At 35.7% G+C, this 25,940-nt stretch overlaps 1 protein-coding gene across 8 annotated transcripts; it reads left to right on the top strand.

Moving 5' to 3' along the window:
• The first annotated feature begins 523 nt into the window (after positions 1-523).
• Suv39h2 (SUV39H2 histone lysine methyltransferase) lies at positions 524-25,618 on the top strand. Of its 8 annotated transcripts, none has more exons than XM_005334275.4 (6): positions 528-748; positions 3,434-3,579; positions 17,492-18,163; positions 20,061-20,207; positions 23,089-23,218; positions 24,021-25,618. In XM_005334275.4, exons 1-6 carry the CDS (start codon positions 706-708, stop codon positions 24,125-24,127), a joined length of 1,245 nt encoding a protein of 414 aa, XP_005334332.1. In that variant the 5' UTR covers positions 528-705; the 3' UTR covers positions 24,128-25,618. The 8 variants fall into 8 exon arrangements, with proteins under 8 accessions (XP_077879611.1, XP_077879613.1, XP_077879608.1 ...); XM_078023486.1 differs by lacking the exon at positions 528-748 and adding an exon at positions 791-1,087; XM_078023482.1 differs by lacking the exon at positions 20,061-20,207 and having other exon boundaries at positions 525-748.
• Positions 25,619-25,940: the final 322 nt, after the last annotated feature.

Below are 25,940 nucleotides of genomic sequence, written 5' to 3'. Positions count from 1 at the left end.
CTTGTCAGAAATGCAGAAACTCAGGTCCTATTCCAGACCTACTGAATTTGAATTTGCATTACAACTAACCTCCTCAGATGATTCATACGTGAGCAGATCTGATCAAATCAGGTGTTCAAAATGTGCTGCACATTAGAATCATCTAGGGAACTTTCAAATAGATGCACACTGTCCTGGCCATGTGCTACACTAATTAATCAGAATCTTTGCGAGTGGACCAAGCAGATAAACCTCTCCTAATGATACTAACATGCGACCAATTTTGAGACCGAGTGCTCCTGCAGAAAGGAAGGAAATGGAACAGCGCTTAATTGGGCTCAGCTGTGTGAGGTACACGACGTGAGAGCTTCTTCACACCATAAAGTCGCGCTGCACGTTTTGGATGTGTAGCGTGCACGCAGTGCCTGTATAAAGTGGCTCAAAAGCGCAGCGTGGGAAGGGCTGGCGGATTTGTTCCCTAACCTAGGAGCGAATCTGGACTAGGAGGTAGGGGTCGGCCGCGCCTACCCGGTGTAGGGTTCGCCCCGCCCCACCTCACTCGGGCCTTGGGGCGCAGGCGCGCAAACCGCTGCGGCCGGGGTCGGCCTGTGTGACGTCAGGACGCCTCGCTGGTTCCATGGCCCCAGTCTCGGCCCCCAAGTCCCGGGCGAGGGCGGGGCGTCTGGCCAGCTGAGCTATTCCGTCAGACCGCGCCAGTTTGAATGAATGTTCCACAAGATGGCGGCAGCTGAGGCCGACGCGCGAGGAGGTGAGGCTGGAGCGCGGTCCCCCGCCCTGCCGGTTCCCAGGCACGCTCCCGAAGCCAGGGTAGCCAGGCCGTCCCGCCGGACAGCAGGACGGCGACGTGGTGGGACACCGCCCGCTGACACACTGACCCCAGAATGCGCGCTGCAGGCGCCTACTTTCCCCGCTGGCCGCTACCCTCCTCCCGTCCGGCCCGCAGTCCACTGGGTCTCGCCTGCCCGCACTGGGGTGGGCGCTGCGCGAGCCTGGACGCACCGGTCTACGGAGCGGCGTCTCCCACCACAGCCCTGCGCCCTCGGCGCCCTCGCGTTGCCGCAGCGGTCCCCGAGGTCCCGGGTTCCAGGTGCCGGGGGCACGGCTGCACTGAGCTCCTTTGTCGTGGTGGGAGCGGGGCGCGCGATGTGCACGCTGGCCTTTAAGTGGCAAGCGGGAAACTGCAGTCTCTGGTGTGATCGTGACCTCGGTATCCGGGGTGCGGGGGTGGGAAGAAATTGGGGCTGAAGGGTGGTAAGGGAGAAAGCGAGGCTCCCTACAGTGCGGACACCTTAGGGGGTTCCACTCGTTGGAGAATCTCCTTGAAAGCGGGCATTTGAGGATGCAACCTCTGGCTTTTTGCAACTTTCCTGCCCACCAGGATTTGCGTGTTATTTTTGTGGACACTGAGAAATTAGCGCGCGTGCGTGCGTGTGTGTGCGCGTGCGTGCGTGAGTGCATGTGTTTGCATGTATGTCGCGCGCCCTTTGAAAGCCTGGAACTTTGAATGCAGTCTGCAATTTAAAGGTGTTTCAAGTTCTGCTCCTTGCAGTTTGTGACATTATTAAACCTGAACTCTACTTCCTTTAAGAATGGCGGGGGTTACTATAACTCGTGGAAGGATTTTTTTTTTTTTTTTTTGGATGGTAATACAATATTTATCTGGCCAACGAAATCTTTTTCTCCATTATTATAGGCTGCCATTCCCCCTTTATAAATCAGTACTTTGCAGTTTTTTACTCTTAAATGTTTTTAAATTCTCAAATTCATAATGTCCATCGAGATTTCTGTTTGGAATCCTCAATTTGGTATCAGAAACAGGAGACAAACACGTTGTGTACATAACTAGTAGGAACCTCCTTTGTAAGTGATCAGCACAATGAGATGAACCTTACCCAAAACATCCTCAAGAGTTTTAAATGGAAACGGAAGGGATTTATGTACCATCACTCCAAAGCAATTAATGTCTTTCCTCAAATTTGGTGGATTTTCTTTGTTGTTTTGTTTTGGGTGCTGGGGATTTAACTCCGGGGGCATCTTATCACTGAGCTACATCCCCAGCCCTCTTTATGGTTTATTTTGAGACAGGGTCTTGCTAACTTGCCCAGGCCAGTCTTGAACTTGGGATTCTCCTGTCTCAACCTCCCGAGCAGCTGAGATTATAGGTGTGCACCACGGAGTCCAGTCTTTTCCTTTGGGTTAGAATTATGAATTTTTGGCAGGGAGTGGTGAAAATTGTGCTGATATCTGACAAGTTCCTCTGTGAATTGGGGAGGGTGTGTCTTTAATGTTAAAAAAGTTAGAGCAGCAGTGTTCTCTCTTCCCTGGAATTTACCTCAAAACACCAAAGGTTATGCTACTACCTTGGAGAGCTACCAAGTAAAGCTTGAGTTAATGATAAATTTTGTTTGATAACCCCAGTTTTCTCCACTCCTGACACTTTTTTTTCACATTGACACAGAGAAAGATTGAGACTTCCCTGAAGTCATGTAGTTAGTTGCTCCACGAAGGGATAAGGGCAGGGGACTCTTGGTCCATCTAGTGTTTACCATCATGGTAGCTATAAAACTGTTTACTAATTTTTTTTCTAAATATCAGTTTGTGTGATATTTTACATTCTTTGTGGAAGCATACTGTTTACAGAAATTTGAAGGTAAAATCACAACACAATTAGTTTCTGGCTTCTGTAAAGTTGATTATGTCTGATGCTCAGTTGGGTATGTGGATTTACACAAATTGAATACTTGGTGCTTTCTGATGCTCAACTTTAAAAAATGCAGAAAATAAGTATCACAAACATCAGTATACTTTCCATTTATAGATTGTAATCCTTGGTTTTATTCATTTTGATAACACACCATGGGGCAAAATACTAAGTGGAGTTAAAATTTCATGTAATATTCCAGAGTGGGAAAAGTAGGACATATATGTTTGCAATTATAGAACTAGATTTCAGTTAGAGTTCAGTTATTGTCCAATTAAAAGAAATGAAAGTTACTTTTTAACCAATTATAATTGCATTTTAAAATCTATTGGATACATTTGTAATCTTAGACATACTTATTTTCACTGTTTTATTAAACAGCAATTAAAATTTTATGTAAACAGAAAAGTCAAATATTATCTGTTAATGTTTGCATTTATGTGTAATCTTAAAGTTTACAGACATGAAACATTTTGTTCATGGCTTAGCAGAAATTGATGTCAGTTAATCATGGTAGGATCGAAATCCATGAGAAAAATCTAAGAAGACCACTTTGCCAAAATACTTCTTTAATGTTTTACTTCAAAACACATAACTGATTTCTTGTCATATGGATTTTTAGGCTATAAAATTGCCAGTTGAAGGGTGGGAATGTAGAGGTTTAAAGTTTCTCTTTTTTGTTTTAATTGAGTAGCTATTTCATTGGTAAAGAATTGTATTTTCTTATTGTAGCTTGGTGTGTGCCTTGCCTAGTTTCACTTGATACTCTTCAGGAATATTGTAGAAAAGAAAAGCTCACATGTAAATCGATTGGAATCACCAAAAGGAATCTAAACAATTATGAGGTGGAATACTTGTGTGACTACAAGGTATTAAAGGTAAGGCAAATATCTAGCTCCTTAAGAGACTTAATCACACTTTAGTGTTTCCTATTTCTGTAGCATAAAAGATCCTTAAAAGTAAACAAAGCTCTTCTTAATGTTTAAAACATACCATGATAAATTATATGTCCTGTCATCTATATTGCCAAGTAACACTGAGAGGATTTTGAAGCATAGTGTGTTCTTGCACTAGAATATTTTAAGGTGCTTATACCATTCTACATCCAGTTCTTGATTATCTCCAGGTGGATTACCAGAACAAATGTTTTGCTCAAATTGGCTTTTCCTGCTATTCTTTTTATTCTTGGATAATATTTGCCCACTATCACTTAAAATGAAGTTCCAAACCAATTTTAGTGTTACTGAATCTCCTCAAGAAGCATCACCATTTGTGTTTCCTGCCATGATGCCAAACCCCTAGATATTATATGGTTCTATAGTGTAGTAGAATTGCCTGGATTTCAGTCATTTTGGGTCTTCATTTAGTACCTAAGAATGTTAGAAAACTCATTTGACTTCTCTGAGATTCTTTTGATTCCTCTTAAAAATAAGTTGTTCTTCTGAGACACTTTTTTATTCTAAACTTAAATTTTTTGCAGTTCTTGGAGTCAAACCCAAGGTCTTACATGTTAATCAAGTGCTGACTGTGCTAAGCTACACTTGGCCCCTAAACCTTATCATTATATTTTTGAATAATTTATCTATAGCTTACATCTGAGAAAGAACTCTATTCTGGTTATTAATCATTTCTTTCAGAAAAATGAATCAGAAATCTTGCTTTAAATTCTTTGCTTTTGCTTCTCCTTAATTTATGCTGAATCAGTCACTAAATCCAGTTCTTCCATCTTCTTTGGTGCCACTGCCTTCTCCCCTTAGTGGAATCTTATCAAACATTCCACCTACACACTCATCATCCTTCTACCCTTGAAACAGCCCAACCATTTGCCATCTCAGTTTACAAGCTCTGAACTGACCTGTCTAGCTGAGAGTGTCATATACGCATGCATATCAACTCCATTAAAACATTCTTATATTGCTCAGTTCTCCTTGGTAGACTTTTGTCTATTGCTTTCTTATTAATATCAGCTGTTTCCCCACTTTTTAAAAAATATTTATTTTTTAGTTGTAGATGGACACAATATACTTTATTTTATGTGGTGCTGAGGATTGACCCAGGGCCTCACACACGCTAGGCGAGAGCTCTACCACTGAGCCATGACCCCAGCCCTGTTTCCCCACTTTTATTACTTTTCTGGACTTCTCTTTTATTACTTTTCTTGCCCTTACTCTTTCATGTGACTGAAGACTTCTACCTCAATGAAAAATAAGATCCTTCAAGTCTGAACTCGGTTTACCTTCACCATTAGTTATCTGTGTCTTCACTCATTCTTCTGTTCAAAAGTGTCATCATGTTTATTATTCCTTCCTGTCCACCCTTCTAGAATTTTGCCTAATCTGCAGTGTCCTTTCTATATCAAGCTCTCTTTTCACTGATTTTTCTCAGTCAATAAATATATTAAGATCTTCTCTAACCTTCAGAAATCTTCCTTTGACTTTGCGTCCACACTCATACAAGTATTTTTCTCTATTTTCCTTCTTCACTTCCCATTCATTTTCTTAATATATTCATTCATTTATTTGTTTGTATGTGGTGCTGAGGATTGAACACAGTGCCTCACATGTGCGAAACAAGTGCTGTACCACTGAGCTACAACCCTAGCCCCCCATTCAACAGATTTGTTAGATATAAATAGCATATCATCATACAGTTTTTCTATTTAAAGTGTGTAATTCAAATCTTTTGGTTTACTCACAATTTTAGAACATTTTTTTATTACCCTGAAGAGAAACCCTAGACCCCATAGTTATTACCTCCCAAATCTCTTCAATTACCTTTTCACTGCATCTCTAGGGATCCACTAAATGTATTTTCTGTCTCTATAGATTTACCCATTTGGACCTTTCATTAAAAAAGGAATCATAATATGTGTTTTTCTTGTGATTGACTTCTCTCACTTAGCATAATGTTTTTAGGTTCCTACATATTGTGGCATGTATCAGTATTATATGGGTGTATCATATTTAATTTATATATACATACTTGATGGATATTTGGGTTGTTTCCACTTGGAGACTGTTATAAATAATTCTACCATGAACATTCATGTATAAGTTTTCATTTCTCTTGGAATGGAATTGCTAAGTCAAATTATTTCTGTGTTGAACCATTTAAGGAGCTCTCTAATCCCCACAAATCCTAAAGCTCTACATTACTTTACTTTTCCCTCAGCAGTGTATAAGAGTTTCAATTTCTCTGCGTCTTTACCACTATTACTGTTATTGGACTTTTAAAAATTATTACTATCTTAGTGGATGTGAGATACATCTCATTGTGACTCCATTTGCCTTTCTTTTACAGCTAATGATATTATCGGCCAATTGTATATCTTCTGTGGAGAACTATTCAGATCCTTTGCTCATTCAAAAAAATGGGTTGTCTTATTGAGTTGTGATTTTTCTTTATATTCTGGATACAAGTTGCTTTCAGTTATATGATTGCAAAGTTTGTCTTCCATCCTGTGAGTTGTCTTTTCATTTTTCCATTACTTTTTAAACTCATTTTATTCTGATATGTACCCCTTGCAATTGACTCTCTAATTACTAACTTTGAAGACCTCAAATCTTACTATATTACTTTGCCATATTTAACACCACTGTCTACTTTTTCTGCTTTAAAACTCTTGTCTAAAAAAGATTGCTTAGGTTCAAATTCCGATTCTGTCATTTATTGTGGTGTTCGTCAAGTTAGAGCGTTTCTGTCCTTCATTTTGTTCATCTTTGAAATGAGGATAGTTATAGTACCCGACTTAGCATAATTAACATTAAATGAATTAATGTAGATTGCTTAGAACAGACTGACATTTACTTTAAGTAGTAATACTATGTCATTATTTGTCATTGATGTCTCTATTCCCACTCCTTTTTTCCACTCATTTTTTTTCTTTCATTCAGTGTTCTTTAGGAATCTCTTTTGCCATCTCTATCCATCCGTCCTCTGAAATATAGATGATCTCCAAGGCTCTAATGTTGGCCTTCTTCTTACCTTATAGTTGCTCTCTGGGTGACCTCTTTCCCAGTGGTTTAGATCTTGACTCTTGAATCTTTCAGAGGCCTCGACTCCATTCCAGACATCATTTCAAATTGCATACCCTACAGGTACCCAAGTTTAATATACTTAAAACTACCCTTGTTCCTCCCTCAAATCTGCATCTTGTGCTGGTGGTCCTTGTCTTCATTAACCCTAAATACTTTTGGGTACTTAACTTTAATTTCATATTTTAATTCTTCCCTTTCCTCTTACCCTCTAAATCTAATAAGTGATCAGATTGTGTTTCCTCCATCTCTGTCTTTTTCTGTTCATTTCTGTTACAATTCCACAGAAAGAATAGATTGCCTAGGGAGTCTATGCTTCTATTGGTGCCACCAAGATTCATTCTTGCACAGAATTGAGTGCTCTAGTGCAGTTTCAGATAGGTTTTTTTGCTGTTTAGTTTCTCCTTAACTCTTTCTCATTAGTCCATCTGGTTTCTTTATTAGTCCACCATATTTGCTCATTTGTGTTCTCAACACCTCACTAATATTCCACAGTCTTCTACCTACCACATATTTTAAATATATGTGCCAGTATTACTTTAACTTACTTCCACTTTTTTCTTCTCCTCCTCTCTCTCTCTCATATATTCAGGGTAAGTGAAAGAAGTTATAACCCTGTCCTTTTCCTGTGTGGCTTCTTCCACTTAGCTCATGGAAGACACTATCTCAGTACCATATTCAGCAGTGCCATTTCAATTGTTTCTTAAACCCAGCTCTCATTGTTTTAGACCTTTTAATGGTTTCTTGTTGCTTACCAGTTTAGTCTGAGACAAATACTTGTACATTGTCTCATCTAGCTAAGATTTACTGAGCACCTACTACAAGCCAGGCACTGTTCTAATCATTGTAAACACAGCTTAAAAGCAGACATAGCTTATATTCTTTGAATACTTTCTGCATGTTAGTGGCTTAGTCATTATGAGTTGAATTGTCTTACTTCAGTCATTTTTCCAATACCCACAATCACTGTTAGACCGGACCTTTTTAGTTTCATGCTTAAATTATAATAGCACTTTAAATTAGACTGTTTCCTAGTTCTTTTTCCCATAGACTCAACAAATTATGGTGTTTGAACATTTTTGTTTCTTTATGCTCTGTACTGCATTAGTCACCAGGAATATAAACATTAATAAGAAACAGTTATTAATTTTAAAGAATTTATAGCATATTAAGAAAGATTGTAAATGACCCATTGCAGTAAGGGCTATGGCAAACATCATTACAGTATCTCTTGAGGTACATGTAGATCACAGAAAGCTTCCCCCAAAAAATGATGTCCATGTACTATAATTCTATATAACTTCTGTCTAGAGAGTAATGTGGTAGGAAGTAGGAGTCGGAAAGAATAAAAAATAAGAAAGATATTTCAAACATCTTAAGGCAATGGGGACCCAATTGAAAAGTTCTAAAATGAGTGACATCAGATTTGTAATTCAGAGACTTTTTTTTTTACTACAGCCAGGAGAGTGAATTGGCAGAAGGGAGTAACACATGAATGACCACATATTCTAAATTTCTGTTGTAGGCAAGAAATGATAGTGCTTGAACTAAAGTATTAACCATGGCAATGAAGAGAGATCGTGAATTTTATTTTTTAGAATTTTTATTTATTTTGGTAAGATTGTAAAATTTTTACACCTGGTTTGTAGTTGGGGTGGTGAGGGTTGCAGTAAGAGAGCCATATATAGAAAATATAGGTTTCTTTCTTTTTTTTCCCCCAACTTTTTTTTTTAGTCATAAATGGACACAATACCTTTATTTTTATGTAGAGCTGAGGCTTGAACCCAGTACTTCCCCATGCAAGGCAAGCGCTCCACCACTGAGCTAGAATCCCAAGCTGAAAATATAGGTTTCTGACTTGGGTATAAATGGTATAGATAATACTACTTTTTACCAGGATCTAAGAATATGGAAGAAGAATCTAGATTGGGTTTGGGGAAGAAAACTGAGTATACTTTTAAGAAGAAAGTTAGAAATGTGGTTCCACATTGAGAATGACATCTAATTGGAAATAGATTTTGAAGTAATTGGCAGAAAGATAGTAAATGAACTCTTGGGAGTGGAAATAGCTGTTCATTAACTCAACATATATATATTAGCCATCTACTGTGCCCTGGGCTAGGAACTAGGAATCTCAGCAATGGAGGACATCAGGGCCTAGTTCCTGCTACTATATATTTTATCTTTTAGTGAGATAAAGAATGCTTAGAACAAAGTATTAAGTGCTTATTCAAGGTATTTAATTATAGTGGAGGTAGGTGCTAATGTAACAGGGATCTAACTTATCCTGGAGAGACTTAATCCTGGGCAGGACTCACTGAGGAACTGATATTTAAGCTGATGTCCCAAAGAATGGAAAGCTAGATGGGGATGGGTTTTGATACCCTAAACTGCCTGACTTCTTCAAGAAATAGAAAGTGTGAGTGGAACATACCAAGAGGCAGTGAGATGAGGCTGGAAGACTAGCAGAACCCAGAAAGTACAGTGCCTTTATGGGCCAGTAAAAGGATTTCTGGACTTCATCTTAAGGGCAGTAGGGAACCATTAAGTAGTTTTAAATGGGAATGGCTTGATGAGATGTATATGTTGAAAACATTACTCTGTTTATTGTGCCCATAGTGGAAAAGGTGGCAAAAGGTTATTGCAGTAGTCCAAGCAGTACAAATGTAAGAAGAGTAGAGCAAGGACTACTACACAATCAGTAGAAAAGAGTTCTATCAAAGAGACTCAAACAAACTGGCAAGAAAGGTAGTTTTTTTTGGGGGGGGGACTGGAAAAGTAATCATGGAAGCCTGAGGAAGAGACTCTTTCAACAACAGTATTGAACAGCGGGTCGGAGATGAACTGTATAGGATCCATTGCAGTTAGTAGTCAAAAGGCCATTGATGCCCTTAATTTCTGTAGCATGGATAGAAGAGCCAAAAGAATTAAATAATAAATTGGAGGAGTAAGAAAATAGTCAGGTAGTACAGACAATTCTTCCAAGAATCCAAGCTTTAAAGAAAAGGAGAGAAAAGACAAGATAGGACATAAGATATTTATAACTTTAAGTTTTTTATTTAAAAACATTTGAGTGGGTCATACATGCATGAGATTGAAAAAACGAAATGTTATAAAAGGCTGTATACTGAAATCTTTTACCCCGTGACCAAGTTCTAGCCTTTCACTCTTAATGTCTTTTAGATATTTCCTAACATAAAAGCATTTGTATCTAAAAAGAGGTTTTATTTTATTTTGCTTTTAAAAAGTAGAAGTTTAAATGCTAATGAGAATCAGTATTCAGGGAAAACTGAAGAGATGGGAAAAGAGAAACAATTGGTGAAATATATGTTTTATTGTATCTGCATCCACATGCTCTATAGTTGTAGATCCATGGAAGGCTAGAACAAAGGTTATATAGATAGTGGAGGAGATTATGGGGTGGGGGACCTTGAGCAAAGTGGGAGATCTGAAATGGCCAAGTTGGGAACTGGAAAGAGTGCTGTCTGGCAGAACAAAAGGGTTATTACTGTTATGAACTATGCCGGGGGTCTAGTTGAATTTAATGTAAATTGTAGTCTCAGTCTGTGTGTGTGTGTGTGTGTGTGTGTGTGTGTGTGTGTGTGTGTGTGTGTGTGTGTTTTCCTGCCAAAGTGTTCTGCTATAGTACCCCTTCATATAGAGTAATTTCTGACAGACCTATACTTAACATACTTGGCTGAGCAGTGAAGATCAAGAGTGCCCATTACACATTGGTGGAGTTTCTCCTGAAGTAACAAATATTACCCTCAGCTTTGATTTTTTTTTTTTTTTGTGTGTGTGTGTGTGTGTCTGTGGTGTACTAGGGATTGAACCTAGGGGTACTCTACCACTGAGCTACATCTCCAGCCCTTTTTATTTTTTATTTTGAGACAGAGTATCTCTAAGTTGCCCAGGTTATCCTTGAACTTGTGATCCTCCTGCTACAACCTCCCAAGTAGCTGGGAATATAGGTGTGTGCCACTACACCTGACTGCTTTGATTTCTTAAAGTGTACAACTGCTTCTGCGTCTTTAGAATAATCAGTAGACTGGCACAAACTAACAGGATGGTTCACATCCAATAATAGCTCAATATTTCTAAAAGACTGATTGCACCTAGAGTGGCTTTTAAAGAACTAGAATAACAGAAAAATTGTTAAAAAAATTATTTAAAAAATTTAAAAATTGTTAAACTACAACCCAAATTTTAGTTCACATGGATCCTTTTTATTTTACTTTTTTCACTGCAGGATCTGTAAGCCACATACAGTTTCTTCTCTATCAGTTACTGGCATGAAATCCAATGATTTTCTGTTGACCATGATATCTTTTAACTATGCTCACACAGAACCAACCACTGGTGTTTTTATAGTTATATTCAGGCTGTTCTACCACTGATATTGAATATGATGATTGTTTCAAAACTGGCAGGAAAAAAAATGAATGGGAAGATGGAAAAGTTTTTTTGTCCTTTGTCCTCTCATGTGTAACTGTACCCACACTTTTTATTTAAAGTTTTGTTATTTGTTACTAAATGTTGGCTGTAGACATGTAGGTAAATAGATAACAAAAAAATTGCTGAGAACCATGAATTGATAATTCCAGGTTAAGTTGATCTGCTCATATTTCTTCTAAGCACTCCTGTAATCCCAGTGACTCAGGAGGCTGAGACAGGAGGACTGAGAGCTCAAAGCCACCCTCACCAACAGTGAGGAGCTAAGCAACTCAGTGAGCCTTTATCTCTAAATAAAATACAAAATAGGGCTGGTGATGTGGCTCAGTGGTGAGTATCCCTGAGTTCAATCCCTAGTACCAAAAAAAAAAAAATGCATATGGTTTTGACTTTTATATTATATGCATATTGATTGATAAGTCATTTTTTGTTACACATTCAGAAACATCTAACCAAAGCCTAAGATGGTGAGCAGTTTTGCTTGTTCTGGGGCTATGAAGAATAAAATTCCATCCTTCTCACAATAATGTATAGATTAAATTGGAATGGTAAAACAAAACTGAATGTGGTGCATATACCTGTAGCCCTAGTGACTGAGGAGGCTGAGGCACAAAGATCACAAGTTTGGAGACAGCCTGGGCAAATTTAGCAAGACACTGTCTCAAAATAAAAATTAAAAGGTCTGGGCATGTAGCTCCATGGTGGAATGCCCTGACTTCTGTCCAGTACTAGAAATTCGGAGGGAAGAAGGAAAGGGGAACACAAGGAAGTTGGCAATGATCAGTTCTTGAGAAAGGCAGAAACAACTTCACAGAAGAGGTAACATTTGAACTGTTTGAAAGTAGGTTTCTGTACACATTAAAAAGATGGTACTGAAATAAGTACTCACTAGGCAAATTGAGAGGCCATTCTAATCAGGGAGAATTTTGTGAGCAAAGTAGCAAAAAGATATGAAAAAGTCTGGTATATTCAAGCACTAGCACTAGGTATGTCTAAAGGGTAGAATATGAATGGGAATATAATTATAATGGGAGATTGAGTCAGAGTGATAGTGGACTAAAATTTAAGAATACCTACTTTTGTTATAATAGGAAATTGGAACTTTATAGGCTGTGGGGGAATAATTATCTTTTTTTTTAGTGAGGAAAACTTTATGAAGAAGGATAGACTAAAGTATTGTCAGTTTGGAAGCAGGGAAACTAGTTGGAAGATTAATGTGATAATCTAGGCAAAAATTGAGGGCCTGAAGTAACTAACCTATAATAATAGAAATGGACAGGAATTGAGATTGCCACCCTATTTTTTAAGCTTGTATGAAAAGGTAGAAAGGTAAGATTCATCATGACAAGAAATACAGAAGGAATCAGTTGAGGAAGGACAGTGGTGAATTTCAGGCAGGTAGATTGCTTTAAGAACATTTTGGTGTTGAGTATGGTGGGTCTACACTTATAATCCCAGTGACTTGGGAGGTTGAGGCAGGAGGATTGCAAGTTTGAGGCCAGCTTCAGCAAATTGGCAAGGCTTTAAGCAACTTAGACCCTGACTCAGAAAATAAAATGGGCTGGGGATGTGGTTCAGTGGTAAAGGACCTCTGTGTTCAGTCCCTAGTACAAAAAAAAAAAAAAAGAATCTTTTGGACATCAAGTAGGCTGTTGGATATATGGAGTTGGAGATAAAGCTTTGGGAATCATCAGCATATAGTTTACTACTATTGGTATAGCAACATTGCTCAGAAAGAGAATTTATAGAGGTGTTTTTTTTAAAAATATTTTTAGTTGTAGATGGACATAATACCTTTGTTTTATTTATTTTTATGTGGCGTTGGGGATTGAACCCAGTGCCTCACGTGTGCTAGGCAAGTGCTGTTCCACTGAGCTACAACTTCAGCCCCTTGTTTATTTATTTTTGTACCAGGGACTGAAACCAACACTTAATGGCTGAGCCACAACTACAGCCTTTTTTTTTTTTGGTGTGTGTGGGGGGTGTCGCTAAGTTGCCTAGGACCTCACCAAATTCTGGGACTGGCTTTGAACTTGTGATCTTCCTGCCTTAGCCTCATGAGTTGCTAGGGTTACAAGTGTGTACCACCATTCCCAGTGTTGAGGAATTCTTTTTTTTTTTAATTTATTATTTTTTTTATTGGTTGTTCACCTAGAATCCAAACACCCTGAAATTACTCAAAAGGTTATATATCTGACATTTTTTTTAAGAGAGAGTGAGAGAATGAGAGAGAGAGAGAGAGAGAGAGAGAGAGAGAGAGAGAATTTTTAATGTTTTATTGTTTAGTTCTCGGCGGACACAACATCTTTGTTGGTATGTGGTGCTGAGGATCGAACCCGGGCCGCACACATGCCAGGCGAGCGCGCTACCGCTTGAGCCACATCCCCAGCCCATATATATCTGACATTTGTTATGGAAATTTCCATAGCTTCCATCAGATAATCAAAAGGCATCAATACTTTTTTTTAGTGTAAAAAGGGTCAAGGACAGGTCCTGAGTATCTACATTAAGTGATGGACAGAGGAAGCAATCTTAGCAAAGAAAATGAGAAAAGGAACAATAATGAAAACAATATCATGATATTTAAGCCTAATGAATGGTCAAGTGAGGGCTATTGCTTCAGAGAGCTTGAATTAGGTGAGGATTGAAGAATTCATTGGTTTGGCAATTAGATTAATAAACTTTACTAAGTAGGTGGAGTTAAATGTATTTAGAATTTCCCCACAGAAATGCCATGTATTCTAAGAACTGTAAGATTGATTGGGCCAGTTCAGATTCTTCAGCCAAATAGTCAGGGTAAATTTGTTCTTCCCTTAGCTTAGCATTGGTTTTATCTTGATTCAACATTCTGAACTTTAAAGCTAGACAAGTTCATCTTTTAACTGTTTTCTGGATACTTCATGCAAATCTTAGCTTCAAGCTTTTGCTTGTGTTTCTCACCCTATCTGCCATGCTCCCTACCCAACAAATTCTGTCAGCCTTTCACAGTATAGTTGGTTCTACTTCCTCTGTTCCCTTTATCTGGACTATACTGATTTTCCTCTTTATATTCTAGTGGTATTGCTTGACTTAATTATTTTGGCATTGAAAATTATATTGCCTTGCACTGCTAGCTGTTTCGCATATTATTGCCTTCTTTTTCCAATTAAATTTTATTTGTAAAGGCTTGTAATACCTTATTGTTTCTTCATGCTCCAGTGCCCAAACTTTCATATATTTGTTATATATACTAAAATATTTAAATTTAATTTAAGCCAAATATATTGGGCGGAAATGTCTTGAAGAAAAAACTTTGGTGCATTCCAAATTACATAGTTATTTTTTACTGCTGTATTCCATTTCTAAAGGTAATCAAGAGTTGATTACGCATCAGAATAAGATACTGATATATATATATATATATATACACATATATATATATATGTCTATGAGCTTTTTGACTTAGGATTTAAGGCTATTGAATTAACTGAACTTGTTTCTTAATTTTCCTTTGTAAAATTATTTTTCAAAAAAGAAAGTCTTTTAGATTTTTAAAAATAAAATATGCTTGTAAAATGTCTACAGACCACAGATAAAATATTTCTATACTCTTTTGTCAGAGGCATTCATATTTTCTAAGTATACTTACTCCCCATAAATTAAGTAGGTGCCAATGTGGTCAATATATAAAATTTAGTCACTTAAATGCAAGATTAAACAGTACAATAGATTAAATTTGAAATAAACTTTAGAGTTAGATGTTTTTAACTTTACTGGATTATATTTAACCATCTGACTTAACAGCCTGGATTTCTGTTTCTTTGTTTTCTTTCAACGTTTGGCGTAAGTCAGGACTATTGTAGGAAAAATGTAGCAGGGGAAAAAAAAAAGGACCAGGGTTGCATTGCTTTATTCTGGCTTCAAAAAATTTTTAAAACTTAGTGATATATGTTAGATACTGCCAAGTGTATTTCATGTCTGCTTCAGTATAGATAACAACATACTTGGACTATTATTAGCAGGCATCTGATAAAGGGAAGAAATCTTTAGATCTTAGGCTTAATTTGACAAAAATACTTTGTTGTACATCTAGTCCTTTTTTTATTTTTTTCCGTGTCTGGCACTACAATTATTTATTTCTGTGGAAATACAGTTTTTGTGCATGTCCTTAGACCATAATTTAACACATTTTTTAACAGAAATGGGTTTTTTGAAAATGGTTTTTTTTGCAGTTTTCAAAAAGCAAGTTAATTTTTTTCATAAGAATTACTGCTTGTTGAGTAAAATAAAATAAAACATTAAGATATAGATAATGAGGATAAAATAAGTTCAGTCGTGAATGTGTCACAGTGTTCCTTAGTCCAGTTTTTATCTTCAGCATAAGTATGCTAGGGAACATAGCTTAGACCTTTCAGGTTATTTGTCATTTTTAAATTGTGGATATGGGCTTAGAGAAGGAATAGTTCAGTGGGAGAGTGCTTTCCCAGCTGCAAGAGACCCCTGGATTCTATCCCCAGCAATTTGGTGGGGGATGGAGGGAATTAATGGACACTTAAATAACTGTCCTGTACATCCTTACTTTATAATTAAAAATTCACTAAATTTTTTAGGGAAAGGCAAATTTAGTCCCAATTAAGTTTTTTCATTATCCCCTACATTATATGATACTTAGAAATTGTCAGATGCAGTTTAATTACTTTCATATTTCAGAAGAATTTTATGAGCTTATTTTATCTTAGGGCATGTGGATATATTAGTTGTTCTGGAGGATGAGAAAAAGGTAGTGAGAGACTTCACTTTGGAATTTATAAATTTATTCTATATCCTTAACTGCATTTTTTTTTGGCGGGGTGGGTACTTGGGATTGAACTCAGGGATACTCAACCACTGAACCACATTCTCATCTCTATTTTGTATTTTTATTTAAAGACAGGGTTTCACTGAGTTGCTTAGCTCCTCACTGTTGCTGAAGCTGGCTTTTAACCCAGGATCCTCCTGTCTCAGCCTCCTGAGTTGCTGGGATTACAGGTGTGCGCCATGGTACTCAGCCTCCAGCCATTTTTATTTTTTATTTTGACACAGATCTCACTAAATTGCTTAGGGCTTTGCTAAAGGCTAATCCTAATCATTGAACTTGGGATCCTTCTTTCTGGCTCAGCCTCTGGCTCAGCCTCTGGAGTTGCTAGAATTACAGGATCACCAAGCCCTGCTTAACTTTTTAAAAGAGAAAGTTAAGAAACAAGATGTTGCCTGATTTTAAGGAAAGAAAATATATTACTGTGGTGTAAACAAACACAAGATTCAGGATACCATGATGACCAACATCAGTTTGAGTGATAAGTCAAATTATTTGACTTTTGGTAGCTGGAGTGCCTTGGTAGTTACCTGATCCAATTGATTAGTTATGGCTGACTGTAAATAAGGCTAGCATTCTCTAGAATGTCATTCAATAGAAATACAGTGTATACAGGATATCTTAAAATTTTCCCTGTTGAACAGAGTAGAAAGGAAGAGATGAAATTGCTTTCAGTAGTATATTTAATCCAAAATATGCAAAATATTTCAACACGTGATCAGTATTTTTTTAAATATCTTTTTAAAATTGTTTATTTATATGTGGTACTGAAGTTCGAACCCAGGGCCTCACACGTAGGAGTCTAGCACTCCACCACTGAATCATAACCATAGTCCCTGATCAGTATTTTTTTAAACTTAGAAAGACGTATTTTACTCCCCCTGCCCAAGTCTATAAAATTCAGTGTGTTTATTCTTAAAGCATGTTTCAATTCAGACTAGCCATATTTCAGGTTCTCAGTAGCTGAGCAGTGACTGTATTGGACAGTGCATCTTTAGTATATCTAGGGGATGAGTGCCCATGACATTAAGAAATATAATTTCCCTAGTGTCCAGTTAACAATATTAAGTCCTGGACCTTAAAGAAAGCCTGCATCTATGCTAGCCAAGTAAGCCACTAACGTAAGTCATGGATAGTTAGCTTTAGGATCATATATTTCCATAATTACAATAAATGATTTTATATTTGACCTAATAGCTGTTTAGTCAAATATTCATAAATTTTAGTATCTCTGTTTTTCTCTAGATAAGACTTCTTAACCTATTGTCAGACATATTATGCTGTATATAAATTCTATGTAATATAAAGAAAAATAGTTTATGTGATCTGTACTTCAACTGATAGAAACTTACGGCTCTTCACGTATTCTTAAATCTCTCAAGAAAAATGGTAATGGTAGCTTACTCTTTAAAGTGCTTAATTATCTTAAATAATATGTCATGATCTAATTGCATTCTTTTGCATTTTAAGGATATGGAATATTATCTTGTAAAATGGAAAGGATGGCCAGATTCTACAAATACTTGGGAACCCTTACAAAATCTCAAGTGTCCGTTACTACTTCAACAATTCTCTAATGACAGGCATAATTATTTATCTCAGGTAAAGAAAGGCAAATCAGTAATTTCAAAAGACAATAACAAAGCTTTGAAACCTGCTGTTGCTGAATACATTGTAAAGAAAGCCAAACAAAGGATAGCTCTGCAGAGATGGCAAGATGAACTCAACAGAAGAAAGAATCATAAAGGAATGATATTTGTTGAAAATACTGTTGACTTAGAGGGTCCACCTTCAGACTTCTTCTACATTAATGAATACAAACCAGCTCCTGGGATCAGCTTAGTCAATGAAGCTACATTTGGTTGTTCATGCACAGATTGTTACTTTGAGAAATGTTGTCCTGCTGAAGCTGGAGTTCTTTTGGCTTATAATAAGAACCAGCAAATTAGAATCCCACCTGGTACCCCCATCTATGAATGCAACTCAAGGTGCCGATGTGGACCTGATTGTCCCAATAGGATTGTACAAAAAGGCACACAGTATTCACTTTGCATCTTTCGAACTAGCAATGGCTGTGGCTGGGGTGTAAAAACCCTTATGAAGATTAAAAAAATGAGTTTTGTCATGGAATATGTTGGAGAGGTACGTTCAGTTTATCACATAATGTCCTGTAAGGTTTATATTTTTGTAACGTTACCTTTTTACCTCAATTAACATAAATACTTGATACATCATTTGCAAATATAAAAAGAAATTCAGGTTTAGGAGAAGGGTTCAATGGTATAATTAAAAATGTAAACTTTTGGTCGGGTGCAGTGGCACAGCCTGTAAACCTAGGGACTCAGGAGACTGAGGCAGAAGGATCGCAAGTACAAAGTCAGCTTCAGCAAAAGTGAGGCACTAACCAACTCAGTGAGACCCTGTCTCTAAATAAAATACAAAATAGGGCTGGGGATGTGGCTCAGTGGTTGAGTGTCACTGAGTTCAATCCTCGGTAACCACCTCGTCAAAAGGAAAATTCTAATTTTACATCTGAGCAAAAATAGATAATGACAAGTTTATACAGCTGTTTTTCAAAAAACACCCACTTATAGTCATTGAACATAGTATGTGTACATTTTAAAATATAACAAGTAATTTTTATTTTATAGTTTTGTTAAGAAGAAAATCAGACCTAAACACATACTGACATTGAAACTTTAAAGTTATAATTAATTCATTTGGCCAAATATGGTTATGTTATGGCTATACTTATTTTGTATCAATATGAAAAATATAGAGTAGATCAATACTTTATAAATTTGTAAAAGGGGACACAAAAGCATTTATTGCATCTATAAGAAAATCAAACTGCATCTGAAAATCAGATATTTTGAACTGTAGACCATTCTCCAAATGACCAAATATTATCAAGTTTATTTATATACAAACCATGCATAAATATAAAAATAATATTCACCATGTACCACATACTGTTCTAAGCATCTTATTATATGAACTCAATAATCTTCCCAACTCAATCAGGTAGAACTATTAACTATGTTGTTAGAGAAACTGAGATACAGAGAAATTGAAGAAGTTGCCCAATATCACAGTTTATATTGTTATCAGGAAGAATCAAGATTCAAAATGAGTACTGTTGACTGCGCCCCCACACTACCTAAAACTGAATGATGGATCAAGCTGGGACTAGGAATGTGAATGTGGTTGCTTGTCTGGGATCATCAAATCTGACCGGTTTCTGTAGTCTTCTAAGATTCTGAAATTATATGAGATTCTTGTTTTGATCCTTTATTTTTAGACAATGGCAGATTATTATAGATCATTATTCAAGAAGCTGGATCTTATATATTTCTTTTTTTTTTAAATATAGCAGTCAAATTTGGTTGATAGCACGAATCACTTTAGACAGTTTTGGTTTATTGAACTGAGCTTGTGATAAAGTTGTGTTCCTAAGAGCAGAACTATAGATGATGTTTTTTTATGCTGGGGATAGATCCCAGGGCCTCACACATGGAAGGCAAACACTACCACTGTTAACTTTATCATCCAGGGGCTGGAGAATTTTCATCTATAGAATTTCATGCTACATTTTCTACAAAACTTTCCAATTGACTGCAAATTTAACATACCTTCTCTTGTTATATAATAAATTTCCACTTGTAACTGTGTGCAGATTAGTTATAGGAAAAATGTGCCTTCAGAGCACGTTTAGAAAATTTACACTTGTAAATGTGCTTATGTCCTATAGGAGGCTATATTTACAGCTTTTTGAACAGTCTTATAATAATGAAAGTAATGAGTGTTTCAAATTTAATTTTTAAAAAAGTTGAAGAATTATTCTTTTTCACCATCAGCTTTTCTCCCTTCATGTTTCCTGCCTCTTTCATCTAGTTCTTAATTCATGTTGAATGTTTGTTTTGATAACACTTAAATTTCTTTTTTAAACATTTGTAGGCATCAATATATTAATAATCTGTGGATGAATGTTTCTTCAGTTCAGCAATAGCTACATAATATACTATAGTTTTTTATCTAGGTAATCACAAGTGAAGAAGCTGAAAGACGGGGGCAGTTATATGACAACAAAGGAATCACATATCTCTTTGATCTGGATTATGAATCTGATGAATTCACAGTGGATGCAGCCCGATATGGAAATGTGTCTCATTTTGTGAATCACAGTGTAAGAAAAAAAAATGCTTAAATTATAGATAAGATAAATAATTCAACTTAATACTACTTTTAATACTGCTTTTAATGAATTCCCATGGCTGAAGAAAAATCATTTTTAATATCCCTTTCAAATTATGTTAATGGAAGGTCTCTTCTGTTAAGTCATGGTATTATAGCTATATTAGGAAGGTCAACATTGAAGTGCTTACAAGTTTTTCCAGAGTCTTTATGCTTTGCTTAGTCTTTCAATTAATAATATTTATAAGGTAGGTATTCATATCACAGAGGAAATTAATAAATGAGAATTAAGAAATAAAATACTCAAAACTGGGCACAGTGGTGCACAACTGTGATCCCAGACTTGGGAGGCTGAGACAGGAGGATCTTGAGTTCAAAGCCAGCCTCAGCAATGGTGAAGTGCTAAGCAACTCAACGAGACCCTGACTCTAAATAAAATACAAAAAAGGGCTGGGGATGTGGCTCAGTGATTGAGTGCTCCTGAATTCAATCCCCAGTACAAAAAAAATAAAAAAATAAAAAATCACTTGCAAGTATATTTAACTCTAAATTAGAGTTAATATAACTAAATTTTGGAATATATAGTTCTTACCCCTTATCCACAGTTTCACTTTCTATGTTTTTGTTTATCCACAGTCAACTGCAGTCCAAAAATATTTAATGGAAGATTCCAGAAATAAATAACTCATAAGTTTTAAATTGCATTCCATTCTGTCAGTACAATGAAATCTCATACTGTCCCACCATAACCTGCCCAAGATATGAATCATCATATACATTGTCAGGTATATGCTACCTGCTTGTTAATATTTGGTAGCTGTCTTGGTTTAATAGATCTACTATCTAAGTATCACAGTGCTTGTGTTCAGGTAACCATTATTTTACTTAATAAAATAAAATAATGGCCCCAAAACATAAGCGTCGTGTTGCTGGCAATTTGAATAGGCCAAAGAGTATAGTGTTTTTTAAAAGTGTAGAGGTAGAAAGTAAAACATTTTGAGAGATTACATTTAGTACAGAATTGTTCTATTTTAGTTATTGTCATTTTTGTTGTGCATAACTTATAAGGTAAATGTATCATAAGTATGTATTTAGGGACAAAACCTAACAAAGATAAGGTTTAGTACTGATTTATGGTTTCAGGAATCCACTAGGGTCTTGGGCTGAATCTCCTATGGATAAAGGAGGACTGTTGTATTTTCTTAACATAAGCATGTTAACATTTTTAAAATAAAATTTAAGGATTTGTAGAATATCAAAATAGTTGGGATATTTTCACTCCTAAGTTATAAATAATTCTCCATTAGCGTTTGTATTTTAAAGAACTGAGAGCTGTAATTATAACTCCAGAGTCGCATCCTCTGAGAAAACTACTTCCCAAGATAAGTTAATTTGAGGGCACCTTCTAAATGTCAGGTATATAGGGCTAGTTAGGTTGATATCTCCATTTTATAGACAATGTTATAGATATAAGAAAAACATATTTTAAAGAGTAAGTTGTACAGCTGATGTTATAAATCATGGTAACCTAATGGGTTGTATAACAAAAAACTGATGTGTGATTATCAGTGATATGTGAGAGACCTTCTGACCCCCTTGTTTTATGACTTAAACTTTTGCTTTAAAAGAATTTTTTTCTTAATGATAAATTGGAGATAACAGTTATCCTTCTGTATCTCAGGGGATTGGTTCCAGAATCCCTCAAGTTCCTTTACATAAAATGGTATATAGTATTTGCACATCACCTGCACATCCTTTTTTATACTTTGATAATCTCCTAATACTTAATACAATGTAATGTTTTACTATTGCTGTTTAGAGAGTAATGACAAAACAGTCTGTACCTGTTCAATATAAGTATAATTTTTTTCTCCAAACATTTTTGATCTGCCAATGGTTGAGTCTGTGGATGGAGATTCCACAGTTACAGAGAGCCAACTGTACTTCCAAAACACTTATATTCTATTCAGTGACAACTAATTATGTAATTTGATTTCATAGTATGATTGATTATATCACTCTTCTTGGATATTCCATAATTTAGTGGAGAATTTTCTCAAAATATTGGACAATTATAAACAAAAGTTTAAGCAGTGAAACTCCATACAATTTCAAATTTATTCCATGGTACTGATTTTTGATTTTTAAAATACTGTTATTCTGGTTTTTTAAATTGTGTGACCTACTGAGATGTTATAGATGAAATAATGTCAAATTTAAATTCTTCAGGAAAAAAAAAGTGTTGGGACTAGAAGATGATGATTGATAAACATATTGATAATTATTGAAGCTAAGCAGATACTTAGGGATTTACTGTATTATTTTCTCTACTTCTGTGTATGTTTGAAAATTTTTTATATGTGTAAATAGTACTTTTGAATGTACATGCCTAAGCAACTTTCCAGTAAAACATTGAGTCAAACTTTTGGAATTTGTAGCTAAATTTTGGAATATATAGTTCTTACCCCTTATCCACAGTTTCACTTTCCACATTTTTGGTTATCCACAGTCAACTGCAGTCCAAAAATATTTAATGGAAGATTCCAGAAATAAATAATTCAAAAGTTTTAAATTGCATTCCATTCTGTCAGTACAATAAAGTCTCATTCTGTCCCACTATAACCTGCCCAAGACATGAATCATCATATTCATTATCAGGTATATGCTACCTGCTTGTTAATATTTGGTAACTGTCTTGATTTATTAGATCTACTGTCACAAGTATCACAGTGCTTGTGTTCAGGTAACCATTATTTTATATAATTATGGCCCTTAAAAAATAAACACACTGGGAAATTAAAGGTTTTATATAGCATGTAAAACAGTTTGTTCACATCACTTTTACTTAAATGGGTTTTAATGTTCCTTTTTAGTGTGACCCAAATCTTCAGGTGTTCAATGTTTTCATTGATAACCTTGATACTCGTCTTCCCCGAATAGCATTATTTTCCACAAGAACCATAAATGCTGGAGAAGAGCTGACATTTGATTATCAAATGAAAGGTAGGATTTTTGAGTACAGTTTCTTTGGTGTTAGTTTCAATATGAAGAATCAAAATAGGAAAAGGCCTTAGATCATCTGCAACAAACTAACTTTAATGATGAAAAAAATCAAGGCTGTAAGAGTTCCTGGTCTTCAGATTCAGAGCTTATCTGGTTGTCTGGGAAATGGTATCTTCTATATCATGTTGCCCCCTTTTTTTCAGAGCTCTGTTTTAGAAAATGATTTATTACAACACCTTTTCATTACTAAACTGCTTGTATTTTAAAAATTCATTTCTGAATTTTATTAATAAACAATGTTAGTTCAGAAAATTGAAATTATGATTTCAGTCACATAGGAACTTATTCCATCCCTTCTTGAATCTGACTTTTAAAAAGGACATTTAATTCATTTGCTTTATTGTGACAATAGGAAAATTTGTTTTCTTTGTTTTTCTAAGAATGGTGTCCTTCTCATAGTTACTGCTTGACTTTATTTGCTCTTAATATATGAAAAGAATGAATGTATATTGGGGTTTCCCAGTAAGTTTCAGCTTTGCAAAGACCCAATCTCACAAATGTGGCCTGATAACCTAAGTTTGACCTCTTACCTAGCCTACACCATCCTTTTAAAGCAATTATAATGAGTTGTCTGAACATTCCTATTTATAAATGCAAAGGGAAAACTTTTATTTCCTTGGGAGTAAACTTCAGTGATCTTGCATGAGTTAGTAGCCTTGCTAGCTGCTTTAAAACTAATAGAAAAATTGAATTTCATTCTAAATTGTCTTTACTTTCTTCTATTTTTCTTCTGTATATTCAGGTTCTGGAGATGTATCTTCAGATTCTATTGACCATAGCCCTGCCAAAAAGAGGATCAGAACTGTATGCAAATGTGGAGCTGTGACTTGCAGAGGTTACCTCAACTGAATTTTCAGGAAACAGAGCTGATGATAATTGTAGTTTTCTCCTCCCCTAATGTTAACACTTTAAAAATAAGTATTTGGGACTCTTTCTTATTATCAGGATTATACTTATGTTAATCTACAATTCATGTTTCAAGACATTTGCCAAATATATTACTGTTGCTTCTGAAGAGGACACAGGGTCATGTAACCGAATTTAAAGTATACATATTTGGTGGTTAGACATCAAACATGGAAGACAACTATGGCTCAGCATGTACATACTTATGAAGTCTGTGTGAACAGAGAAGTGCTCCCTTTACTGTTTGAAACGTGTTAAAATGATAATGCTGAGATGAAAAATTCATCTTGCCTTATACATTGGTTTCAAAGAAATAGTTGAATTTGGGCTGTATACAAGTTCTATTTTTGTTACTATATTCCTGTTTAATACCCACTGGTCTTGTTTTTGAGACAAATAGGTGATACTGAATTTTTTTACTCTAATTTTCTACTTTTTCATTAAAACCTTGGCATTTTCATGATATAAAAATTAAGGTATAAAATTAAATATAAAAAAATTTAATTTTAATTTTAGCTTTATTTCATATTTTGAAGTGATCTAGACCATTATAAAGGCTGTATGTCTCAACCTGAAATTCTTACATGATTTTAATCCTGTAGAATAAAAATCTCCAAAAAGCCCTCCCTAAAGGTCCAGAATGACTGTCTATTATGATTCCTTGAAAAGGACAGGACAGGTGAACCAGCAGGCTTTTTGGAGTGCCATGGCAGGGGAAATGGAGCACTTTGAGCACTCCACTTAGCATGAAACAGGAGATCCATGTTGAGTGTCTCTGGTCTAAACCTTGAAACAGGAGACCTGGGGAGCAGCTATACTTAATGATAATGTAATACATCCTATCTTTACATCCTCTCAATTTTAGGCAGTTTTAACGTTTCCTTTCCATCAGATTCAATTATTTTTATATTTCCTGCAGGTTCTTATTAAAAAGTAATCTATATTTGAACTGATACTTGTTTTATATATGAATTTTTTAGATATGATAAAGCTAAACTTGGCCAAAGTCTATGCCTGAATTGAGACCTTTTATTAGTTAATAATGACTGAATGGAAAGATTTTCCCCATGTATAGTAAAACCTCAATCAGGAAAACTGTTTTCATCTCTGATTCTAATCATGGTGTACCAACATGAAGATGCCACAAACCTAGCTTCCAGTATTCCTAGTTAATCCTGCCTAAGCTCACTGCTCTAGGCTTTAATGACCTACAGTAACCTGGGGTACATTGAACTGATTCAAGAATGTAGTACTTTAAAATATCTTCTTGATTCTTAACTCCTTTTTTGTACACTTTATTATTCACTATATTGCTATCACATGACTTTGCTCTTTCATAATGTAGGAAAAATTGTTTGCATGTTTGGAGCCTCATAGTGTCTGCTAACCAAAAATTACAGAATGTGTCAAGAAAAAATATATTTTTAAATAGCATTTCTTGTGTTTTCTTTATAAAAATTTAGTTACATGATTTCAGTGGTAAGAAAGTATCACAAATTTATAGGTTGCCCCCCTGGTGGCAAAGCTTATTTTGAATTATCATTTCCATAGGTTTAAAGGTTTAAGTTTTTAGTCAGTATTTCACTATCTAATTATTTAATCTCATCTACTGTCTGGGTTTTTAAAAAGATGTAAAACTGGAGGACAAAGGGAAAAAGACTTTTCTTCTTGTTTTGTCCTTACTAATAGAAATTTAATGGGCCTTTGAGATTTTGAGTACTTGGGTTACGTCTATGTTAAAAAGCTGAATTTAGGT

The sequence above is a fragment of the Ictidomys tridecemlineatus genome, chromosome 10 (genome assembly GCF_052094955.1).
Source record: "Ictidomys tridecemlineatus isolate mIctTri1 chromosome 10, mIctTri1.hap1, whole genome shotgun sequence".
NCBI classification, from domain to species: domain Eukaryota; kingdom Metazoa; phylum Chordata; class Mammalia; order Rodentia; family Sciuridae; genus Ictidomys; species Ictidomys tridecemlineatus.
This window is presented reverse-complemented; position numbering and strand designations above follow the sequence as displayed.

Coding starts and splice junctions, on each gene's coding strand:
- Suv39h2 (XM_005334275.4), top strand. CDS start 706: ATGTTCCACAAGATGGCGGCAGCTGAGGCCGACGCGCGAGGAG. Junction 18,164..20,060: donor TCATGGAATATGTTGGAGAG/GTACGTTCAGTT, acceptor TTTTTTATCTAG/GTAATCACAAGTGAAGAAGC. Junction 20,208..23,088: donor CTCATTTTGTGAATCACAGT/GTAAGAAAAAAA, acceptor GTTCCTTTTTAG/TGTGACCCAAATCTTCAGGT.